The 25,087-nt window shown below is 38.0% G+C and overlaps 1 protein-coding gene across 1 annotated transcript; it reads left to right on the forward strand.

Annotated features, from left to right (window-relative positions):
* Positions 1-7,990: 7,990 nt before the first annotated feature.
* LOC133765098 (large ribosomal subunit protein eL42-like) lies at positions 7,991-8,361 on the forward strand. The gene has a single exon (XM_062198686.1). It carries the CDS (start codon positions 7,991-7,993, stop codon positions 8,306-8,308), a length of 318 nt encoding a protein of 105 aa, XP_062054670.1. The 3' UTR covers positions 8,309-8,361.
* The last annotated feature ends 16,726 nt before the right edge of the window (positions 8,362-25,087 follow it).

Consider the following 25,087-nt stretch of genomic DNA (forward strand, 5'->3'; position numbering starts at 1 on the left):
ACAATGCAATTGCCCAAAGCAGCAGGGGTGGGCCAAGCTAAAGCCAGGAACCAGGAATTTCATTTAAGTCTCCTATGTGTGTACAAGGAACCTAGGTACTTGGGCCACCATCCACAGCATTAGCAGGAAGATGGATTAGAACTGGAGAGTAGAAGGGACTCAAACAAGCCTCTCTTACATAGCATGTGAGCAGCCAAAGCAGTAGCTTTTTTAAAACTTTTATTTAATAAATATAAATTTCCAAAGTACAACTTTTGGATTACAGCTTTTTCCCCTCATAACCACCCTCCCACCTGCAACCATCCCATCTCCCACTCCCTCTCCCATTCCATTCGCATCAAGATACATTTTTAATTATCTTTATAAACAGAAGATCAATTTAGTATATATTAAGTAAAGATTTCAACAGTCTGCACCCACACAGAAACACAAAGTGTAAAATACTGTTTCAGTACTAGTTATAGCATTAATTCACATTGAACAACACATTAAGGGCAGAGATCCTACATGGGGAGTAAGTGCACAGTGACTCCTATTGTTGACTTAACAATTGCCACTCTTGTTTATGGCGTCATAATCACCCTATGCTCTTGTCATGAGTTTCCAAGGCTATGGAAGGCTCTTGAGTTTTCCAACTCCGATCTTATTTAGACAAGGTCATAGTCAAAGTGGAAGTTCTATCCTCCCTTCAGAGAAAGGTACCTCCTTCTTTGATGGCCCCGTTCTTTCCACTGGGACCTCACAGAGATCTTTCATTTAGGTCTTTTTTTCTTTTTTTGCCAGAGTGTTTTGGCTTTTCATTCCTGAAATACTCTGATGGGCTTTTCAGCTGGATCTGAATGCCTTAAGGGCTGATTCTGAGGCCAGAGTGCTGTTTAGAACCTCTGCCATTCTATGAGTCTGCTGTGTATCCTGCTTCCCATGTTGGATCATTCTCTCCTTTTTAATTCTATCAGTTAGTATTATTAGACACTAGTCTTATTTATGTGATCCCTTTGACACTTGATCCTATCATTATGATCAATTATGAACTGAAACTGCTCACTTTGACTAGTGAGATGGCATTGGTACATGCCACCTTGATGGGATTGTATTGGAATCCCCTGGCACGTTTCTAACTCCACCATTTGGGGCAAGTCCGATTGAGCATGTCCCAAATTGTACATCTCTTCCCTCTCTTATTCCCACTGTTATATTTAACAGGGATCACTTTTCAATTAAATTTAAGCACCTAACAATAATTGTGTGTTAAAGAGTTCAACCAATGGTATTAAGTAGAACAAAAAAATACTAAAAGGAATAAAGTATTAAGTTGCTCATCGACAGTCAGGACAAGGGCTGATCAAGTCATTGTTTCTCATAGTGTTCATTTCACTTCAACAGGTTTCCTTTTAGGTGCACAGTTAGTTGTCACCACTCAGGGAGAAGAGATGATATATTTGTCCCTTTGGAACTGGCTTATTTCACTCAGCATGATGTTTTCCAGATCCCTCCATTTTGTTGCAAATGACTGGATTTCATTTTTTTTACTGCTGCATACTATTCTATAGAGTACATATCCCATAATTTCTTTATCCAGTCTTCAGCTGATGGGCATTTATGTTGATTCCATGTCTTAGCTATTGTGAATTGACCAAACAATAGCTTAACCCACTGCTCTATAACACCTGCTCCTGTACTTGATTTATTTTAGGTTCAACGTTTAAGTGAGATCCTACAGCATTTGTAATTTACATCGAACTAGTTTCACTTAGTGTAACAACTAAAACCTTTTTTTTTTTTTGCAAATGGCAGGCTTCCCTTATTTTAAATTGTGCATATACTCTATTTTCTTTATTCATTCATCCATTGAAACTTGGGTTGAATCTGTATTGTGGCTTTAGTGAATAATGCAAATATCTCTTTGAAAAAGTCATTTTATTTGCTCTGGATATGTACACAAAACTCAGAATGCATTAAAAATTTAAATATAATAGCTGAAATTCTATAACTGCTAGGTGAAAAAAAAAGAGGAAAATTCACATGATATTAGTCTTTTTCTTTTCCTTAGCAATGATTTTTTTTTTGGATATGACACCAAAAGCACAGGTAACAAAAGCAAAAAGAAACACACATGATTACATCAAACTAAAAAGTTTGTACCCAGCAAATAAAACATCCAGCAAAAATAAGATGACGCTTAAAGAATGGAAAAAATATTTCAAACCATGTATATGAAAAATGTTAATATCCAAAAATATCTAAGTAACTCATACAACCCAATAGCCAAAACAAAAACAAACAACAACCAAACATGTGAATGATCTGATTAGAAGATGAGCAAAGGACTTAAGTAGATACTTCCCCAAAGAAGACATAAAAATGGTCAACAGGTATAGGAAAAAAGTGTTCTGCACTATTTTTTTTTTTTTGACAGGCACAGTTAGTGAGAGAAAGAGACAGAAAGGTCTTCCTTCCGTTGGTTCACCCCCCAAATGGCCACTACGGCCAGTGCTGCACTGATCCAAAGCCAGGAGCCAGGTGCTTCCTCCTTGTCTCCCATGTGGGTGCAGGGCCCAAGCAGTTGGGCCATCCTCCACTGCCTTCCCAGGGCTCAGCAGAGAGCTGGGCTGGAAGAGGAGCAACCGGGACAGAATCCGGCGCCCTAACCGGGACTAGAACCTGGGGTGCCGGCGCCACAGGCAGAGGATTAGCCTAGTGAGCCACGGCGCTGGCCAGTGTTCTGCACTATTAACCACCAGATGAGGTTAAATCAAAGCACAGTGAAATATTACCTCACACTTATTCAGATTATTCACATGGTTATTATCAAAAAAGACAAGAAATGACAGAGTTATTATTGAAGTGAGGATTTGGAAAAAAGTGAACACTTTTACATGGTTGGTGGGAGAATAAATTGGTGCAGACATAGTGGAAAACAATATTGAGGCTCCTCATAAACCATGAGGATGCGATGATGAAGCACTCTCACTTAAGAGTATATATCAAAATGAAATAAATCTACTAAGTTAAATTTCTTGCCTTAATTAAAGGTGGCTGGAGGAAGTGTCACCTGATCTTTGTAAACTTACATGAACTGAAATTCACACAATTTTGTGCAATACAAACATAAGTTACTGCTTTCACTGCTAGTCCATCATTAATTCATAATGTGTTACATTAACAATTAAACTATTGGACAGTTGGGTAGATGCTACATAACAAATGTCCTAATTGTTGTTCTTTATCCTTGGCATTAGCCATTCTAACTTGGATTCATTTATTCTTCAATTAATATGTGTATTGTGTGAGTCTTTGTGTATATGTATATATGTATATGTGTGGACAAGTGTGTATAGATATAAATATACATGTATATATAGTACATTAGCACTGTAATGTTATTAGTACACTAATAAATGAGACATATGCTCTTTCTACACTCATATAAAATACATTCTATTTAGAGAAAACGTTCTCATACAACAATTTTATATAGAAGGATTCATAGAAAAGTAGGGTGATACTTTGATGTACTCAGTAATATAAGCTTTTTTGAACAGATCAAAAGATCTAAACTACATCTAAGTCCATGCTATAATGAATATTTTTATAATAACATTCCTGTTTGCTTCCAGTGAATAAATAACACTCCAACTGGAGGAAAATGCTTTCCTGAAAAATGACTTCATGCAGTAGGTTGTACATTTACAGACTCTTCAGTTTTTTTTCTGAGATATTTCCCTCAATAAATTGACATACACATCCATCAGGCCTACATATTGTTGCATTACATACATACAGAGAACAGTGACTATACAAATTAGCAATGTTGTTCATCAGTAAAAATCAATAAAAGCACACTGCTGGGTACTTATGTAAAAAGTTGGGAGTTTTTTTCCTTTTTCTTTCTGAATCATTTCCCCTGAGCCAGTTTCTACTGACAGCTTGTCTCCTCACATTAGTGACAGGAAGAAATAATTAACTGAAAGTTGTCACTTGTGATCGGCTCTTCCATGAAGTCAAAACACACTAAATGGGGCAGATGAAACCCCCATTTTACCCCCCACACATTTGCTGGAATAGTTTCTGAATCATTCCCACTTCCCATTTCCAAAGTTTACATGGAAGAAAAATGATAGTAACCTAGATTTTTTGTAGGATCGTTAGCAGTCATTTCTTATCCTTAATTATATCCCCTGGGAAATATCCTATTCCACTCTCCAAGTGTATCTGAAATTAGGATAAATCTGTCAAATTGCAGTTGGGTTGAGGTATTAAATAACTGTTAAATGTTAGGATGCCTAAGAGTCAACTATGACTGGTGAGCAAAAGAAGAAATACTCATTTGTTTATTTGTTCATGCATTCAGCAACTATATAGTGAGTACCGTCCTTATGCCAGAAAATTTTCAAAACTGAGAAATTAAAATAATTCCTCACCTCAAATTCCTCCCAGTTTAGAGGAAGATAATCAGAAACTGGTGCTTAGTACGCAGCATTATCAGAGCTATGGAAAAAAAAGATCAGGGGGGAAGGGTTACAAACGGTAGTAAAGAGGATTCAGCAAAACTCCCAGGAAAAGGCAGAGTTTGTTCTGCTACTCAAAGCAGACTCTGTGACACTCACAAGGCTAAGATAAAGAGTTCACTGGGGTTGAGTGAAATGTGGCAGTTGCAGGACAGAAAACAATAGAAGGTCAGAGTTTCAGTATGTTCAAGCTGCTATAACAAAAATACCATACATTGGATGGCTTATAAATAACAAATACTTATTTCTCATGGTTCTGGAGGTTGTGAAGTTCAAGATCAATGTAGCAGCAGATTTGGTGTTTGGTGAGGGCCTGTTACTCATAGCACCGTCTCACTGTCATCCCATGATGGAAGCGATAAGGAAGATCTTTGAAGCCTCTTTTAAAAGAGCAACAAATCCGTTCCCAAGAACTCCACAAATGTTTTCTACTCACCAGGAAAAGACCCAATCTCCAAGCTTCAACATCTTGTGGGTTAGGGTTTCAGTATGAATTTAAAGGTAGGGATGCAAACACCCAGACTATAGCAGCCAGAAAGTACAAAGTCAAGTGGATTTGAGGCCACAACACCTTTGGGAAGTAGCAAGCAATCTAGCTAACCAGAATGGTAAGGAAGGGATAATGTTGGAGGTGAACATGTAGAGATACAGAGAGACTAGAGTCAGATCATTAAATGCCTCAATGCTTCCATGAGAAGTTTGAATTTTATTCTGAACATTGTAGTCACTAAAGATGTTCAGATGCATCCAGACACATGTTTCAATGATTTCTTGACTACTGTTAAATAAGCAAGATTAGAGTCCAGTTATGAAGATATAAAGAAGAAACTGAAGATACTGCTCTTTTCTCTATTAAATAATTGGAAAGATGATCAGCCATTCTTTTACCAGAAAATGAAAACAATGAGGAGGAGAAGCTCCCTTTTCTGATAGGCAGATGCTGTGATTTGGAAATGCCCCCCCTCCCCCCGTAGCCCATGTATTGGAAATTTAATCCTCAGGTTCATTTGTTAATGGTGTTTGTAGGTGGGATGTTTTGGAAATAAATAGGATTAGATGATGTCATAAGGGCAGGACTCCCAATAAGGCATTGAAGGCTTTATAAGAATAAGAGACACTTAAGCTCGCACAGTCTGTCACCATGTTATGCCTACAACAATTTTGTGGTGCAGCAGCAAGCAGGCACTCACCAGATGATGAGCTAATGCCTGTGCCACTTTCTTGAACTTCCCAGCCTCCAAAACTATGAGCCAAATAAACTTCTACTTTTATAAATTATGATCTCAGATATTTTGTTATAGCAACAAAAAATCAACTAAGATGGTGGAGGATGAAGAGAAAGATCAAGTTACATGTCCCAGTTTCAAAGATATGTACACTATGAGAAATGGTGACTTGATCAGCCCTTGCCCTGACTGTTGATGAACAACTTAATACGTTATCCCTTTTAGTATTTTTTTTTTGGTTGTTCTACTTAATACTATTGGTTGAATTCTGTAATTAATACATAGTTATTCTTAAGTGTTGAAACTTAACTGAAAAGTGATCCCTGTTAAACATAACAGTAGGAATAAGACAGGGAAGAGATGTACAATTTGGGACATGTTCAATCGAACTTGCCCCAAATGGTAGAGTTAGGAACATACCAGGGGATTCCAATTCAATCCCATCAAGGTGGCATGTACGAATGCCATCTCACTAGTCCAAGTTTTGAATTCCTGTTCACAATTGATCATAATGATAAGACTAAGAGTCAAAGGAATCACATAAACAAGACTAGTGTCTGCAAATACTGATAGAATAAAAAAGGGAGAGAATGATCCAACATGAGAAGCAGGATACACAGCAGACTCGTAGAATGGCAGATGTCCTAAACAGCACTCTGGCCTCAGAATCAGCCCTTAAGGCATTCAGATCCAGCTGAAAAGCCCATGAGAGTATTTTAGGCATGGAAAGCCAAGACACTCTGGAAAAAAAAAAATGACCTAAATGAAAGATCTCTGTGAGATCCCAGTTGAAAGAATAGGTCATCAAAGAAGGAGGTACCTTTCTCTGAAGGGAGGAGAGAACTTCCACTTTGACTATGTCCTTGTCTAAATATGATCAGAGTTGGCGAACTCAAAAGGCTTCCATAGCCTTGGCAACTCATGACAAGAGCCTAGGGTGATTACTGATGCCATACACAAGTGTTGGGGAGGCTGAATCCGGAGAGACCTAGAAGAAACTTCCTGAGCCTGCCTGGAATTTGAAAACCTGTCTTTAAGTTTCAAATCCCTGGTGGCAAACACCCCAGCCCCAGGGCGCTTTTGCCTAAGGATCATTAAGGTGGTATAATAGGAGTGGCTAAGACCCTTTTGCATCATATCACCCCACCCCTTGCCCACATCCGCTCTGTACCATCCCCTCTGTACCTCAGCTATATAAGCACCCCCCTTTTACAATGAAGTGAGACCCTGCTTCAACTGGGCTCCACACCATGCCTGATTGTCCCCTGGGTTTGGGTAAGGCTGAGTGGAGGGTGGCGCACTTCCCCTCCTTGGTCTAGGCAAGCTGTGGGCAGCCTGCTTAATTCTCCGGCGATGGCAAGGAACAGTCACTGCAAACAAGAGTGTCAATTTGTGAAGTCAACAACAGGAGTCATTGTGCACTTACTCCTCATGTAGGATTTCGGTCTTAATGTGCTATACATTGTGATTTAATGCTATGACTAGTATTCAAACAGTATTTTTCACTTTTTGTTTCTGTGTGGGTGCAAAATGTTGAAATATTTACTTAATATATACTTAATTGATCTTCTGTATATAAAGAGAATTGAAAATGAATCTTGATGTGAATGGGAGGGGTGAGGGAACAGGAGAGGGGAGGGTTGTGGTGGGAGGGAAGTTATGGGGGGGTGGGGAAGCCATTGTAATCCATAAGCTGTACTTTGGAAATTTATATTCATTAAATAAAAGTTAAAAAAAAAAACAAAGATATGTACAGCATGCAACATGGGCAGTGATACAGAAAATGGGACAGGAACATAGAAAAAGTATGAGTTAGAAGTATACCATGGACACCATATGATCATATAGATATTAGTCCTATTGGATTTGGGAACTTCATCGTATATTGGATGCTCTGTTCTAGGTTTTCCATTAATCACTTAAGTATTCATTAATTTTTTTAAAAAAAAAAAGAAAAGAAGATATTATTAGCTATACTCCCATACTGAATGAATTAGAGTCTCCAAGGAAAGGTTTGCCTTATTTTGTTTTTAATACAATAATATTCTTAGAATATTCTTATTGGAATTGGTTCTGGGTTGTGCTTCTCCAGTACTGATGTGTGTTAAGCATCTGTGATCTGTTAGGCACTCTACATTCTGCGCATGGAAGTAGTCTCTTTGCCTTACAACAACATAACAAAATAGGTATTATTATGTTCATTTTATTATAAGAAAACCAATGTTCACTTTTCCGAGCCGATAGTGCTCTGGCAACATGGTGAACGTTCCGAAAACCCGCTGGACCTTCTGTAAGAAGTGTGGCAAGCAGCAGCCCCACAAGGTGACACAGTATAAGAAGGGCAAAGACTCTCTGTATGCCCAGGGAAAGCGGCGTTATGATAGGAAGCAGAGTGGCTATGGGGGACAGACCAAGCCGATTTTCCGGAAAAAGGCTAAAACTACAAAGATTGTGCTGAGGCTTGAGTGTGTGGAGCCCAACTGCAGATCCAAGAGAATGTTGGCTATTAAGAGATGTAAACACTTTGAATTGGGGGGAGATAAGAAGAGAAAGGGGCAAGTGATCCAGTTCTAATCTTCGTCTTCTGTTTTGTTATGAAGACAATAAAATCTAAAGGTTACCACTGTTCATTTCATTTGGTCATTTGGAATGGAATGAACCAGAGCCATCAATAAAACTCCTCTTGAAAATTTTTAAGCTTAAAAAAAAAAAAAAAGAAAGAAAAAGAAAACCAATGTTCATGATCCTCCAAAAGGTCTCAATGATTGGGAGTGGGGAAAAGCAGTCCTACCAACTCTAGCATCTGTACTCTTCACATTAAAATATACCACCCATTACTTTATGTTGAAGAATGCCAAGCAGTACCCACAATAGGTATTTTTCTTAGTAAAGAGCATATTATATTATAAATGAAATGAGAAAAATCAATACAATTATCATCTCATCTTTATTTAGTGTGGAAGTTCCCTAGTTTACCCTTCCCTACTTGGATCAATATTGCAATATATCTGGGCTGTGCTAAGTAGTGACTATATCCTGGGTCACTTTGCTTCAAATCATTTAAAGATTCTCTCTACTACTTCTGTCTTTTACACTTCATCTGTTTTTGTCTTATTTCTCTTGCGTGAAGATAAAAGATACTATTCCACTGAATTCAGGCCAATGTTGATCCAAATATGACTGTATAAAAGGGACTGCTAAAAAGAGAGGCTACCAAGGGTGAATACAAGAGGAGAAGAATAGCAGAAATATCTAAACTTAGAACCATGCTTTAACGAACTAAATAGCTTATTTTTTAAACATCACCTAAAAGTGGAAACAGGAAATACCTAGTCATGTTATATTTCAATATTAAATATTTTGTGGCTACATCAATCTTCTTAAACGTTTAGCAAGATCAAACACATTTTTTTCACCACAGGTGTCCTGCTAACAATTAGCATGCTTAGACAATTAATGAGTTGAGTGTCTTCGAAATGATGTGCCTTGCAGGTTCTTGTGCTGAAAAACTTGAGGGTTAGGTAATTTTTTTTAGCTTGCTGTTCTTTCTGGGGTCTACATGCCTTTCTGTACGTGGCCATCAATCAACCAATGTTTACTGAAGATTCACAAGGTACAGAATTGCATTGCATGCCATGTAGTAGCAGATTAAAGAAAGATAAATATCTGAGAAGTTTCATGTTAGTTGAGATGGGGCATATCCTATTAGGAGTCCTTGAAGCAAAGAGGAATCACAAGAATATGGTTGAGATGAACTTAGACTAGCTTTCTGATGTCCATATTGAAACAAAGTATCAGAGGCAATTATAAATGGGTAATATTAAGACCAAAGAGTTCTGTGCTACACACTGAAGGTTTCAAGGGGCCCATCTTGTAGCACAAGAAAGTATGGACATACTTAAATAATGATAGAGACATGTTAAAGGATCATAGGAGCCTGTTAAAGAGGGCTCCCACTAACTAAATATAGGAAAACTAGTACATAGAAATAATGGCCATAACACCTGAACTGTCCAGTTAAAAGACACCGACTGGCTGATTGGGTTAAGGAACAAAACTCATCTTTTTGCTGCTTACAAGAAACTCATCTTTCCAACAATGATGCATACAGACTGAAAGTGAAAGGCTGGAAAAATATATACCATGCCAACAGAAATGAAAAAAGAGCGGGCGTAGCCAACTTAATATCGGACAACATAAACTTTACCACAAAAACTGTTAGGAGAGACAAAGAGGGGCACTATTTAATGATTAAGGGATCCATTCAACAGGAAGATATAACAATTATCAATGTATATGCACCTAATGACAGGGCACCAGCTTATTTAAAAGACTTGTTAAGGGACTTAAAGGGAGACTTAGACCCCAATACAATAGTACTGGGGGACTTCAATACTCCACTCTCAAAGATAGACAGATCAACAGGACAGAAGATCAACAAGGAGATAGTAGATTTAAATGACACTATAGCCCAAATGGATCTAACAGATATCTACAGAACATTTCATCCTACATAAAAAGAGTTTACATTCTTCTCAACAGTACATGGAACTTTCTCTAAGATTGACCACATACTAGGCCATAAAGCAAGTCTCAGCAAATTCAAAAGAATTAGAGTCATACCATGCAGCTTCTCAGACCACAAAGGAATGAAATTGAAAATTAGCAACTCGGGAATCCCTAGAACACGTGCAAACACACGGAGATTGAACAACATGCTCCTGAATGAACAATGGGTCATAGAAGAAATTAAAAGAGAAATCAAAAATTTTCTGGAAGTAAATGAGGATAACAGCACAACATACCAAAACCTATGGGAGACAACAAAAGCAGTGTTAAGAGGAAAATTTATATCAATAGGTGCCTACATCAAGAAATCGGAGAGGCACCAAATAGATGAGCTTTCAAGTCATCTCAAGGATCTAGAAAATCTGCAGCAAACCAAACCCAAACCCAGTAGGAGAAGAGAAATAATTAAAATCAAAGAAGAAATCAACAGGATTGAATCCAAAAAAACATTACAAAAAATCAGCCAAACGAGGAGCTGGTTTTTTGAAAAAATTAACAAAATTGACACCCCATTGGCCCAACTAACTAAAAAAAGAAGAGAAAAGACCCAAATCAATAGGATCAGAGATGAAAAAGGAAACATAACAACAGACACCACAGAAATAAAAAGAATCATCAGAAATTACTACAAGGACTTGTATGCCAGCAAACAGGGAAATCTATCAGAAATGGACAGATTCTTGGACACATACAAACCTACCTAAATTGAGCCAGGAAGACATAGAAAACCTAAACAGACCCATAACTGACACAGAAATTGAAACAGTAATAAAGGCCCTCCCAACAAAGAAAAGCCCAGGACCAGATGGATTCACTGCTGAGTTCTACCAGACATTTAGAGAAGAACTAACTCCAATTCTTCTCAAACTATTCAGAACAATAGAAAAAGAGGGAACCCTCCCAAATTCTTTCTATGAAGCCACCATCACCTTAATTCCTAAGCTGGAAAAAGATGCAGCATTGAAAGAGAATTACAGACCAATATCCCTGATGAACATAGATACAAAAATACTCAATAACATTCTGGCCAATAGAATGCAACAACACATCAGAAAGATCATCCACCCAGACCAAGTGGGATTTATCCCTGGTATGCAAGGATGGTTCAACGTCCGCAAAACAATCAACGTAATACACTACATTAACAGACTGCAGAAGAAAAACCATATGATTCTCTCAATAGATGCAGAGAAAGCATTTGATAAAATACAACACCCTTTCATGATGAAAACTCTAAGCAAACTGGGTATGGAAGGAACATTCCTCAATACAATCAAAGCAATATATGAAAAACCCATGGCCAATATCCTTTTGAATGGGGAAAAGTTGGAAGCATTTCCGCTGAGATCTGGTACCAGACAGGGATGCCCACTCTCACCACTGCTATTCAATATAGTTCTGGAAGTTTTAGCCAGAGCCATTAGGCAAGAAAAAGAAATTAAAGGGATACAAATTGGGAAGGAAGAACTCAAACTATCCCTCTTTGCAGATGATATGATTCTTATTTAGGGGACCCAAAGAACTCTCCTAAGAGACTACTGGAACTCATCGAAGAGTTTGGCAAAGTAGCAGGATATAAAATCAATCCACAAAAATCAACAGCCTTTGTATACACAGGCAATGCCACGGCTGAGCAAGAACTTCTAAGATCAATAGCTACAAAAACAATCAAATACCTTGGAATAAACTTAAAAAGGACGTTAAAGATCTCTATGATGAAAACTACAAAACCTTAGGGAAAGAAATAGAAGAAGATACCAAAAAATGGAGAAATCTTCCATGCTCATGGATTGGAAGAATCAATATCATCAAAATGTCTATTCTCCCAAAAGCAATTTATACATTCAATGCAATACCAATCAAGATACTGAAGACCTTCTTCTCAGATCTGGAATAAATGATGCTGAAATTCATATGGAGACACAGAAGACCTCGAATAGCCAAAGCAATCTTGTACAACAAAAACAAAGCCGGGGGCATCACAATACCAGATTTCAGGACATACTACAGGGCAGTTGTTATCAAAACAGCATGGTACTGGTACAGAAACAGATGGATAGACCAATGGAACAGAATAGAAACACCAGAAATCAATCCAAACATCTACAGCCAACTTATATTTGATCAAAGATCCAAAACTAATCCCTGGAATAAGGACAGCCTATTCAATACATGGTGCTGGGAAAATTGGATTTCCACGTGCAGAAACTTGAAGCAAGACCCATACCTTTCACCTTACACAAAAATTCACTCAACATGGATTAAAGACTTAAATCTACGACCCGAAACCATCAAATTATTAGAGACCATTGGAGAAACCCTGCAAGATATAGGTACTGGCAAAGATTTCTTGGAAAAGACCCCAAAAGCACAGGCAGTCAAAACCAAAATAAACATTTGGGATTGCATCAAATTGAGAAGTTTCTGTTCTTCAAAAGAAACAGTCAGGAAAGTGAAGAGGCAACCGACAGAATGGGAAAAAATATTTGCAAACTATACTACAGATAAAGGGTTGATAACCAGAATCTACAAAGAAATCAAGAAAATCCACAACAACAAAACAAACAATCCACTTAAGAGATGGGCCAAGGACCTCAATAGACATTTTTCGAAAGAGGAAATCCAAATGGCCAACAGACACATGAAAAAATGTTCAAGATCACTAGCCATCAGAGAAATGCAAATCAAAACCACAATGAGGTTTCACCTCACCCCAGTTAGAATGGCTCACATCCAGAAATCTACCAACAATAGATGCTGGAGAGGATGTGGGGAAAAAGGGACACTCACCCACTGTTGGTGGGAATGCAAACTGGTTAAGCCACTATGGAAGTCAATCTGGAGATTCCTCAGAAACCTGAACATAACCCTACCATACAACCCAGCCATCCCACTCCTTGGAATTTACCCAAAAGAAATTAATTTGGCTAATAAAAAAGCCATCTGCACATTAATGTTTATTGCAGCTCAATTCACAATAGCTAAGACCTGGAACCAACCCAAATGCCCATCAACAGTAGACTGGATAAAGAAATTATGGGACATGTACTCCATAGAATACTATACAGCAGTGAGGAACAACGAAACCCGGTCATTTGCAACAAGATGGAGCAATCTGGAAAGCATCATGCTGAGTGAATTAAGCCAGTCCCAAAGAGACAAATATCATTTGTTTTCCCTGATCGGCGACAACTGAGCACCAAAGGGGAAACCTGTTGAAGTGAATTTGACACTATAAGAAACAATGACCTGATCAGCTTTTGTCCTGACTCTAGATGTACAATGTAATACTTTATCCTTTTTAGTATTTGTTGTTGTTTTTGTTCTAATACTAGTGGTTGAACTCTGTACTTAACACACAATTATTCTTAGGTGTTTAAATTTTAACTGAAAAGTGATCCCTGTTAAATTTCAGAGTAGAAAAAGAGAGGGAGGAGACGTACAATTTGGGACATGCTCAATCGGACTTGCCCCAAATGGTCGAGTTAGAAAGGTGCCAGAGGATTCCAAAACAATCCCATCAATGTGGCATGTACCAATGCCATCTCACTAGTCCAAGTGATCAATTTCAGTTCACAATTGATGGCTCTGATAGGTCTAAGAGTCAAAGGGATCACACAAACAAGACAAGTGTCTGCTAATACTAACTGATAGAATCAAAAAGGGAGAAAAAGATCCTACATGGGAAGTGGGATACACAGCAGACTCATAGAATGGCAGACATCCTAAACAACACTCTGGCCTCAGAATCAGCCCTTAAGGCATTCGGACCTGGCTGAAGAGCCCATGAGTGTATTGTAGGCATGGAAAGCCAAGATACCATGGAAAAGAAAAAAAAAAAAAAAGAAGACGACCTAAATGAAAGATCTCTGTGAGTGAGATCCCAGTGGAACGAATGGGGCCATCAAAGAAGGAGGTACCTTTCTCTGAAGGGAGGAGAGAACTTCCACTTTGACTATGACCGTATCGGAATAAGATCAAAGTCAGCGAACCCTAAAGGCTTCCATAGCCCTGGCAACTCATGACTAGAGCCTAGGGAGATTACTGATGCCATGAACAGGAGTGTCAAATTGTTAAGTCAGCAACAGGAGTCACTGTGTACTTACATCCCATGTGGGATCTGTCCTTAATGTGTTGTCTAATGTGAAGTGATGTTATAACTAGTACTGAAACAGTATTTTTACACTTTGTGTTTCTGTGTGGGTACAAACTGATGAGATCTTTACTAATTATATACTGAATCGATCTTCTGTATATAAAGATAATTGGAAATGAAAAAAAAAAAAACCAAAACCTGGTGTTAAATTGGAAATGGCATAGAAAATTAATTTTTTAAAAAAAATATTATGTAGGATCTCTGTCTTTAATGTGCTGTACACTCTTATTTAATGCTATAACTAGTACTCCAACAGTATTTTTTTTTCACTTGGTGTTGCTATATGGGGGCAAACTGTTGAAATCTTTACCTAATATATACTAAACTGATCTTCTGTATATAAAGAGAGTTGAAAATGAATCTTGATGTGATTGGAAGGGGATAGGGAGCGGGAAAGAGGAGGGTTGTGGGTGGGAGGGAAGTTTTGGGAGGGGGAAGCCATTGTAACCCATAAGCTGTACATTGGAAATTTATATTCATTAAATAAAAGTTTAATAATAAAAAAAGAAATAATGGCCATAACAAGTATAAACAATAAAATTAGAATGCATGGGTTCATTCTGATATCTATTTGCCAAACAATATAGAGTAAATGCTTTATTTTATAAGAAAATGAGGCCATTAAAGTAGAAGAAATTATAGATTTGGAAACAGCCTTTGGCCACCATCAAAATGTTAGTAAAGACAAGCAAAAATTAGTTGTCTAAGTATATTCAGGCTGCTGTAACAAAAAACCAGAGTCAAGAGGTCTTATAAGCAACAGAAATTTATTCCTCGCAGTTATGGAGGCTGGAAGGGTACCCACAGATTTGGTGTCTGGTAGGATCTGCTTCCTGGTTTATAGATGGCTATCTTCTTATTTCCTTGAATGAAAGATGGATAAGGGAACTCTCCAGACCTTCTTTTTGTAAGGACACTAATCCAACTTGTGAGAGCTCTACTAGTGTGAACTAATCACCTCCCTTCTAATACCACCACATGGAAGTCAGGATTTTAATATTTGAATTTGTGGGATACACAAACATTCAGTCTATAGCACCAATGGATACTAAATATAGGGAGTTAAAGTTTAATCAGATGCAAGATATTTACCTAATGACAAAATATCTTGTCACAAAATATTGTTGATTACGAAGGGAAAAACCATCACTTGAAAGTGGGCAAAACACTCAGACACCACCTGCACCAAGTGAGCAAAGTTAATGAAGTTATTAAGAGGACAAAGCAACAATAAGTGCCTCCTTAGATGACACATGGGAAAAATATATCACTTCTTTCCAAGTAAAAAAAATGTATGATCTAAATAATTAATGATAGAAATAAATGAATACAAATCAATAAAATGATTGGCCTTTACTCTTAAAAGTCATTACCTCTTGAAAGACAAAAACTTGAGATTTTCAAAGAAAGAGGCTCAAAAAGTACAATAGATAATGTGGAACGATTTATTCTTTACTACATAAAGCATTAATTGGGACAATTGGCAACATAGGAACAAGGTCAATGTGTCATATTATATATAGAGAATACTATATCAGTGTTACTTTCTTGATTTTAGTAAGTGTGGTACACATATATGAAAGAATATCCTAATTTTAAGGAAATTAACCTTGAAGTATTATTTAGAGGAATTTAATGGTAATGGGGAATTACCTCAGCAATTTGCTCTCACTCAAAAAATGGTAGTGCAAATGTAACAAAATATTATCATCTGGGGAATTTGCATGAAGAGTACATGGGAGCACACTGTATTATTCTTAGAACATTTCTGTAAATCTGTAATAGAAAATGAAAAAACAGGAGCCAGCATTGAGGCTTAGTGGGTTAAGACTCTGCCTCTGATTCTAGCATCTCATGATTGCCAGTTCAATTTCAGGCAGCTGCACTTACAATCCAACTCCCTGATAATGTGCCTGGGAAAACAGCAGAAGATGGCCCAGGTAGTTAAACTCCTGCCACCTTGTGGAAGTCCTGGAATGACTCCCAGGTTCATGGCTCCTACCTGGCAAGTCCCATCTGTTGTGACCATTTGGGGAGTAAACCCCGCGATGGGGGTTTGCTCACGCGCTCTCTCACTCTTTCTCTCTCTGTCTCCCCCCCACCTCTTTTCTCCATCCCTCTGTAACTCTTCCTTTAAAAAGTTAATAAATCCTTGATGGCAATTTGCAAAATAAAAAACAAAGCTGAAAATTTGCTAGAATAGGCATTTAGTCTAATGGTTGTAAAGTCTGAATCCCATATTGGAGCACTTGGTTTGAATGCCTGCCCCTGCCTCCTTACTCCAGCTTCCTGATGATACAAATTCCTGGTGGAAGTTGTTATGGCTCAAGTAATTCAGTTCCTGCCATCCACATGGGAGAACTGGACTGAGTTCCTTGTCCAGAATTTGACTTTGGCTCAGACCAGTTCCAGCAGGCATTTAGGGAGTTATCCAGAGGATGGGAGTTATATCTTTCTGTGTCTGATTCTTAAATTGAAAACAAACAAACAGACAAAAGCGGATCGATACACTCACTAAAAAAAACTCCATACTTTTGCTATTTTCCCTTAATGATAGAAGTTTTTTCAATCAGCAAATAAAAATTGTATATAGTTGGCATGTACAACATGCTGTTTTAAAATAAATATGCATTGAAAAATGGTTAACTTAAGCCAACTAACATATGTATTACCTCACATTCTTTTTCATTTTTGTGCTGGGAATGCTTGAAATCTACTCTTCTAGCAATTTTCAAAAATACAGTATACATGTATTATTGACTATAAAGTTATGTTTTCTTTTTCATTTTAATAATATATTATTGATAAAGAAACATTTATTTCAAATTTAACAATTTCTCCAGCTACATTTGTGTTTGTTCTATAAGATTCCAGTGAAATTAAATTTAATATTTTCATTTTTAAAAAGTATGGATTCTATTATCCAATTCCTATAATGTTGTATCTGGGTGTTTCTCTTTCCCTTGTTTCTCTAGAGAGAGACAGGAAATGCTTCCCAAATGGCACACTGGTACATAAATACAGGGAACCAGTGTGGCGGCATTTTGGATAAGTTGCTTTTTCTTTCAGCTTCTGCATTTTGTTGGATTTGTTTTCAGGATAAGTACTGTGGTGGAATGAGAAGGCATGCTCTTCCTCTCAGAACGAATCCACCTCAACAAAGTACCTATTGTTTATCTAGAAAAAAAGTTCCCTTTTAAAAATAGTTACAAGGAGGAAAAAAACAAGAATGATCTTTTCCTCTACTTTTTCATGTCTCTGAAAGGAAAGGAAACATTGACATAAGCACAAGGAAAGGACATCTGCAGTGTGGCTCCAAACTGCAGGAGCACTGGTGGTTAGAGAACGGGACTGCTATCTGGTGAAAGTCAGGTCTATAGAAAGTCCTGGGATGAAGTTATCTTTGTTGGAGTTACCTACAGTTAAAAGCATCACTGAGGCTTTTTAATACAAAAAATGAAAATCAACTTTCTGCAATACCATGGACAAGATAGAAAAGGCTCTGAACCATCTCCTAGAAGTCACCTGAGATAAATGGAAAGGTTAGCAGTAACTGATAATGGACAAATTTAATGGTGAATTGTAATTACAGTTATCAAGAAACGGCATTTGAAATTTATTACAAGGAGATTCGTATTTTTTATTAAGAATTCCAGTAAGCCCAAGATTTCTGGTAATGTGAATCATTGAGAAGGAATCTGCTATTTTCAGGCCAAAATTTGATCTTTTAATGATGTAATAAGGTCAACAGATTGTGAAGCCTCCATTCTCTTACCTTACATTGACCTTACATTTAATGACTTTGAAATGTATGAATTAGGTAATGTCAAGGTTTGGATTAAGGTAATAAGGGCTATGCTCATTTCTTTTTTATTTTGCTTTTAAGGTACACTTGTGCACTGTTTTCGTCACTCTCATTTCCTCCTTACTTCACAACAACCCATTTTCCTCTTGATACTCCCTATAAAATAACATGCATTATTTTCACAAATAGGGGGAAACTCCAGGATCTTTCCTGGAGCAACTATAGGAAAGGAATACATAGAATTGCTTTAAGCCTCCTTTCAACAATCTGAGGATGACACGTGATAGTTTGCATCCAACAAAACTGAACTAAATCTCTGCTAAGAGAAGGGTGCTTTCAGGACCAAGACTGATTAATACCAATCCCACTAGATAGACTGTGCCAAGGTAATTTGCTGATCAAATAAATTTAGGGGGGAGATTTATTCAATAGATGTCCCTTGATGGGTCTCAAGGCAGTATAGATTATTAAAGACTTAGAGACTATCAAAAAGACACAGCTATGGTTTTGTTGACTTAACACCATTTCACTTGGGAACTCTTTCCATGTCCCTGTTCCTCACACATACAGAATATGTAGAACACACAGAAATTTATTGCTCTAGAATTGTGTGATTTTGTGTTATTTCTTGTTGTGATAACTTTTGCTTTACCGTCTAGTATTTTTCTATTCTTGATAAAGGGTTTAGATTTAATATTCTGCACTATAAGGTGAATCAATTGTGTTTGCTGCTAAACTTTCCCTAAGGTCTTTTGACTACTCACAGAGTTTTACTTACTCTGGGGTAATTTACTTTACGTCTTACTCTATCAAAACCAATGCTTTCCATGTATGCAAATTATCAAATAACTTTTCTAAATTCATACAGTTGTATCTAATTTTATAGACAGAGAACGTATGACTTAGATTGTAATCACAAAATTGAACTCCTTTTTAAACTCCAACCTGAGATCTCCAATTCTAGCGTTAACACAACTCAATTCTGTCATTTCAAAGTCTCTAAGTCACCCTTAACAGTCTTGATTCAATCAACCCATTCAGTCAGCAAAGAATTAATTAATCTGATATATTCAAGAATATATCAGATAATCCTTTAGTACTTAAATATTTGTGAAGTATTTGCCACATCGCAGCCACTGTGAAAGGTGCTGGGGAAACCATGATGGAAAAGAAAAGTGTGCAATATTCCATGTCATTACTAATATCAAAGATGGAACTTATAAATGGGTACAGTGTTATACAGAAGAAGCATAGAGAGCTACAGGAACATATGATAAATGGATCTGCATCAATCTAAAGGGTCAGGAAACCCCTGTGGTATTTTAGCTGTCAGAGTCATTCATTTAACAAATATGTATTAAGTACCCACTTTGGTAACATGCTAGAATTGAAGATGCAATACTAAACAGAGTAGACACAATCCCTGGCCTCTTGAAGCTTAAAGTGTGGTAGAAATGACTGGAAATGTAAAATAACAAATTGTAAGTTAGCAACTACAATATGTAACAGTAAATAAACAAAATATGACAAGGAAAATAGAGGACATGCTAAGGGTAGTCAGCTGTGCACTCTCAAAAGAGTAAAACCCAGACTGAGAACTCAGGAATAAAGATGTAAACATGTAAATAAAGATGAGGTTTAAAGAAGGTGTGTTCTGTGGCCAGTGTGTGGTGTACAGATAAAATGACTGCCTACAATGATGGCATTTCTTAGTGGGCTGGTTATGATCCCAGCTGCTCCACTTCCATGTTCAGCTTCCTGTTAATGTGCCTGGGAAAGCAGAAACAGCAGACGATGCCCCAAGTACCTTGGTCCCTACACCCATGTGGGAGAACCAGAAGAAACTCCTGGCTCCTGGCTTCCCTCTGGTCCAGCCCAAGCAGTGGCAGCCATGTGGGGAGTGAACCAGCAGACAGACGAGCTCTCTGTCTCTCCCACTTTCTCTTGGTGAATTCTGGCCATAGAAGTAAGAAGAACAATGCCCTGAGGCAAGAAACAGGTCTGCTTTGGAAATTCAGAGAAGCCAGACATTTTCACTCTAGTGAGCAAGTGATGGGGAGAGTGTCCTTTGGTGAATCAGGAGAGGCCATGCCCCCAAAAAGGTTGTGGTGAGAGTATATATGTCACGCTAATTGGGAAACTATTGATAGGTTTTAAGATGAGTGAATAAAGTGATTTGTGCTTTAATAAGGTCAACGGTTTCTGCATGAAAAATGAATAGGAGGGAGAAAAGAGAACAACAGGGAAGCCAACATGGAGACTGTAAAGAAATCAGAAGTAGGGGCCAATGCCATGGTGCAGTAGGTTAATCCTCTGCCTACAGTGCCGGAATCCCATATGGGTGACGGTTCTAGTCCCAGATGCCCCTCTTCCAATCCAGCTCTCTGCTGTGGCCTAGGAAAGCAGTGGAAGGTGGCCTAAGTGCTTGGGCCCCTGCACCCGCATGGGAGACTGGGAGAGGCACCTGGCTCCTGGCTTCAGTTGGCATAGCTCCAGCTGTTGTGGCCATTTGGGGAGTGAACCAATGGAAGGAAGACCTTTCTCTCTGTCTCTCCCTCTCACTGTCTGTAACTCTACATCTCCAATAAATAAATAAAATCTTTAAAAAAAAAAAGGGGAATCAGAGGGAGAGATCACAGTAATAGTAATGGAGGAGTAGACATTTGACCTAGAGATTAAAATGCCCATGTCTCATAACTGAATACCTGAGTTCAAGTCCCAACTCTGCTCCTGATTCTATCTTTCAGTTAATGCAGACCTTGGAAGGGAGTAGGGAGGGAATGGCTCAAGTAGCTGGGTTCCTGCCACCTCTGGGGAAAATCTTGATTAAGTTCCTGGCTTTTAGCTTCAGCCAGGCCCAACCCAGTTGTTACAAGCATCTGAGGGAGTGAAACAGCATATGAGAGTGTTCTCTTTTTGTATGTCTCTTTGGTTCTCAATCTCATAATAAGAAGAATACAATTAAGACTAAGATTAAGAATAGGAAGAGCATGAGGAATAGAAAGAGGAGAAGAAAGGAGCAGCAGATGAAAGAGGAGGCGGAGGAGGAGTGGGAGGAGGAGGAGAAGAAGATGAAGAGGTGGAGGAGAAGTAGGAAGAAAAAATAAGGAAGATAGAAGGAGGAGGTAGAGGAGAAGGAGGAGGAGGAGAAAAGCAAGAAATAAAAATAAAGAAGACAGAGGAGGAGGTGGCAGAGGAAGGAGGAGGAGGGAGAGGAGAAAAGCAGGAAATAAAAATAAGGGAGACAGAAGGAGGAGGTGTAGGAGGAAGTGGAGTATGAGAATGAGGACAAGGACAAAGAGGTGGAGGAGGAGAAAAGAAGAATGAAAAATAAGGAAGACAAAAAGGTAGAGAAGGAGGGGGAGGAGGAGGAGCAGAAGGAGAAGAAAAGCAGAAAAGAAGGAAGAAAATTTAAGGAAGACAGAACACATGGCTCAGTTTTCTTTCTTTAGTGACTGGGTTGATAGTGGTGCCATTTGCTGGCCTAGGAGAGACTTGAGGATATCAGGTTTTCTGGGAAATAGGAGAACTAAAATAAAAATTATGTTACATGTGTTACATTCATGAGGTTTCTGATATATCCAAAAGCATCATGTAAAATATTTTATGCACAACTCTCACTTTTAGAATAATGTCCAGAGATAAAGACCCTTATCTGGTATTTTATGTCATGACATTTGATGAAATAAATCACCAAGCAAATTATCAGAGAACATTGGAGAAACCCTGCAAGATATAGGTACTGGCAAAGACTTCTTGGAAAAGACCCCAGGAGCACAGGCAGTCAAAACCAAAATTAACATTTGGGATTGCATCAAATTGAGAAGTTTCTGTTCTTCAAAAGAAATAGTCAGGAAAGTGAAGAGGCAACCAACAGAATGGGAAAAAATATTTACAAACTATGCAACAGAAAAAGTGTTGATAACCAGAATCTACAAAGAAATCAAGAAAACTCCACAACAACAAACAAACAACCCACTGAAGAGATGGGCCAAGGACCTCAATAGACATTTTTCAAAAGAGGAAATCCAAATGGCCAACAGACACAAGAAAAAATGTTCAAGATCACTAGCAATCAGGGAAATGCAAATCAAAACCACAATGAGGCTTCACTTCACCCCAGTTAGAATGGCTCACATTCAGAAATCTACCAACAACAGATGCTGGAGAGGATGTGGGGAAAAAGGGACACTAACCCACTGTTGGTGGGAATGCAAACTGGTTAAGCCACTATGGAAGTCAGTCTGGAGATTCCTCAGAAACCTGAACATAACCCTACCATACAACCCAGCCATCCCACTCCTTGGAATTTACCCAAAGGAAATTAAACTGGCAAACAAAAAAGCCATCTGCATCTTAATGTTTATTGCAGCTCAATTCACAATAGCTAAGACCTGGAACCAACCCAAATGCCCATCAACAGTAGACTGGATAAAGAAATTATGGGACATGTACTCCATAGAATACTATACAGCAGTGAGGAACAACGAAACCCGGTCATTTGCAACAAGATGGAGGAATCTGGAAAACATTATGCTGAGTGAATTAAGCCAGTCCCAAAGGGACAAATATCATATGTTCTCCCTGATCAGTGACAACTAACTGAGCACCAAAGGGGAAACCTTTTGAAGTGAAATAGACACTATGAGAAACAGTGACTTGATCAGCCCTTGTCCTTACTGTTGATGTACAATGTAATACGTTATCCCTTTTAGTATTTTTTTTGTTCTAGTACTATTGGTTGAACTCTGTAATTAACACACAATTATTCTTAGGTGTTTAAATTTTAACTGAAAATTGATCCCTGTTAAATATAAGAGTGGGAATAAGAGAGGGAAGAGATGTACAATTTGGAACATGCTCAACTGGACTTGCCCCAAATGGTAGAGTTAGGAACATACCAGGGGATTCCAATTCAATCCCATCAAGGTGGCATGTACCAATGCCATTTCACTAGTCCAAGTGATCAATTTCAGTTCACAATTAATCACACTGATAGATCTAAGAGTCAAAGGGATCAAACAAGACTAGAGTCTGCGAATACTAACTGATAGAATAAAAAAGGGAGAGAAAGATCCTACATGAGAAGCAGGATAAACAGCAGACTCATAGAATGGCAGATGTCCTAAACAACACTCTGGCCTAAGAATCAGCCCTTAAGGCATTCGGATCTGGCTGAAGAGCCCATGAGAGTATTTTAGGCATGGTGCCTAGCCACTCTGGAAAAAAAAAAAAAAAGACCTAAATGAAAGATCTCTGTAAGTGAGATCCCAGTGGAAAAAACGGGGCCATCAAGAAAGAGGTACCTTTCTCTGAAGGAAAGAGAGAACTTCCACTTTGACTATGACCCTGTTGGAATAAGATCAAAGTCGGTGAACTCAAAAGGCTTCCATAGCCTTGACAACTCATGACTAGAGCCTAGGGAGATTACTGACGTCATAAACAAGAGTGTCAAATTGTTAAGTCAGCAACAGAAGTCACTGTGTACTTACTCTTCATGTGGGATCTGTCCTTAATGTGTTGTCCAATGTGAAGTAATGCTATAACTAGTACTGAAACAGTATTTTACACTTTGTGTTTCTGTGTGGGTGCAAACTGATGCAATCTTTACTTAATATATACTAAATCGATCTTCTGTATATAAAGATAATTGAAAATGAATGTTGATGTGAATGGAATGGGAGAGGGATTGGGAGATAGGAGGGGTGCGAGTGGGAGGGAAATTATGGGGGGGAAAGCCATTATAATACATAAATAGTACTTTGGAAATTTATATTTACTAAATAAAAGTTTTTTAAAAAAGGCCTTCAAAAAAAATAAAAAGAAGAAGAAGATAATGAGGAGCTTTAAACGATTGAGAAAGTTTGAACGAGAAGATAGTAGCAATTTTCCACAATGTTTTGAAGCACCCTCACAGGGTTAAGGACTCAGCCCTGACAAAATACAGCAAGTAGATTTGGAGTAACATAGGAAGAATCAGAAAAGCAATTCAAGAAGAATAATCAATGAGATAGAAGAATAAAGTGTAGTTCTGCAGTAAATGAGAGAAGGAAGTGCTTTAAAAATTATGTATTACATATAAATACTTTTTTTTTATTAACTATCATAGAGAGGTCATGAAGAAGGCAGAACTACCACTTGATTTTTGTCACTTGGAGGTCTTTTTGTGACACAGGCACACATCTGAAAAATTAGTATGAATAACTTAGGTAAAAATAAAGCCAGAACATTCCAATCAAGAAAATGAGCATCTGTGAAAGGCCTAGATGGAAAAGGAAAAGGCCACGATCCTGTAATAGTTGGGTACAGAGCACAATAGAAAGTGACATGAGAGTAGGCTAGAAAGGGAGAAAGAGGTTTTATTAATTATTGAGGATCTAAATGTCAGTAGAATATGTTCTAGAGACAAGACAATATCGCAAGTATAATCATGAGAGGCTGCATATGCCATGCTGTAGACAGTGGGGAGATAGGAGGAACTCTAAGTAGCTGAATGATAGGATCTAACTTATGACAATTAATCTTTGTAAAGATAACTCTAGTAAAAGTGGCAAAGAATTGTAGCTATAAGACTTGAAGTAAGCAGTACTACAAATGAGTTACCATATGAAAACTGAAAAAAAGCCACTTGTAGGCAGGGGAATGTGGAAAGAGACAGTTAATGATTGTTCTGAGTCTTACGCTCAGATACATTTTTGGTGCCATTTACCAAAATAGAAGGCAAACCCATCAAATAGCAAATAAAGAAAATGAAGAGCTTAGTGTTATAGTAAAGTGATCGCAGTGGTGGTAATATAGATGCTTGCCATCTGAAAGTGGGATA

Source organism: Lepus europaeus, chromosome 1, assembly GCF_033115175.1.
Source record: "Lepus europaeus isolate LE1 chromosome 1, mLepTim1.pri, whole genome shotgun sequence".
In the NCBI taxonomy this organism is placed as follows: domain Eukaryota; kingdom Metazoa; phylum Chordata; class Mammalia; order Lagomorpha; family Leporidae; genus Lepus; species Lepus europaeus.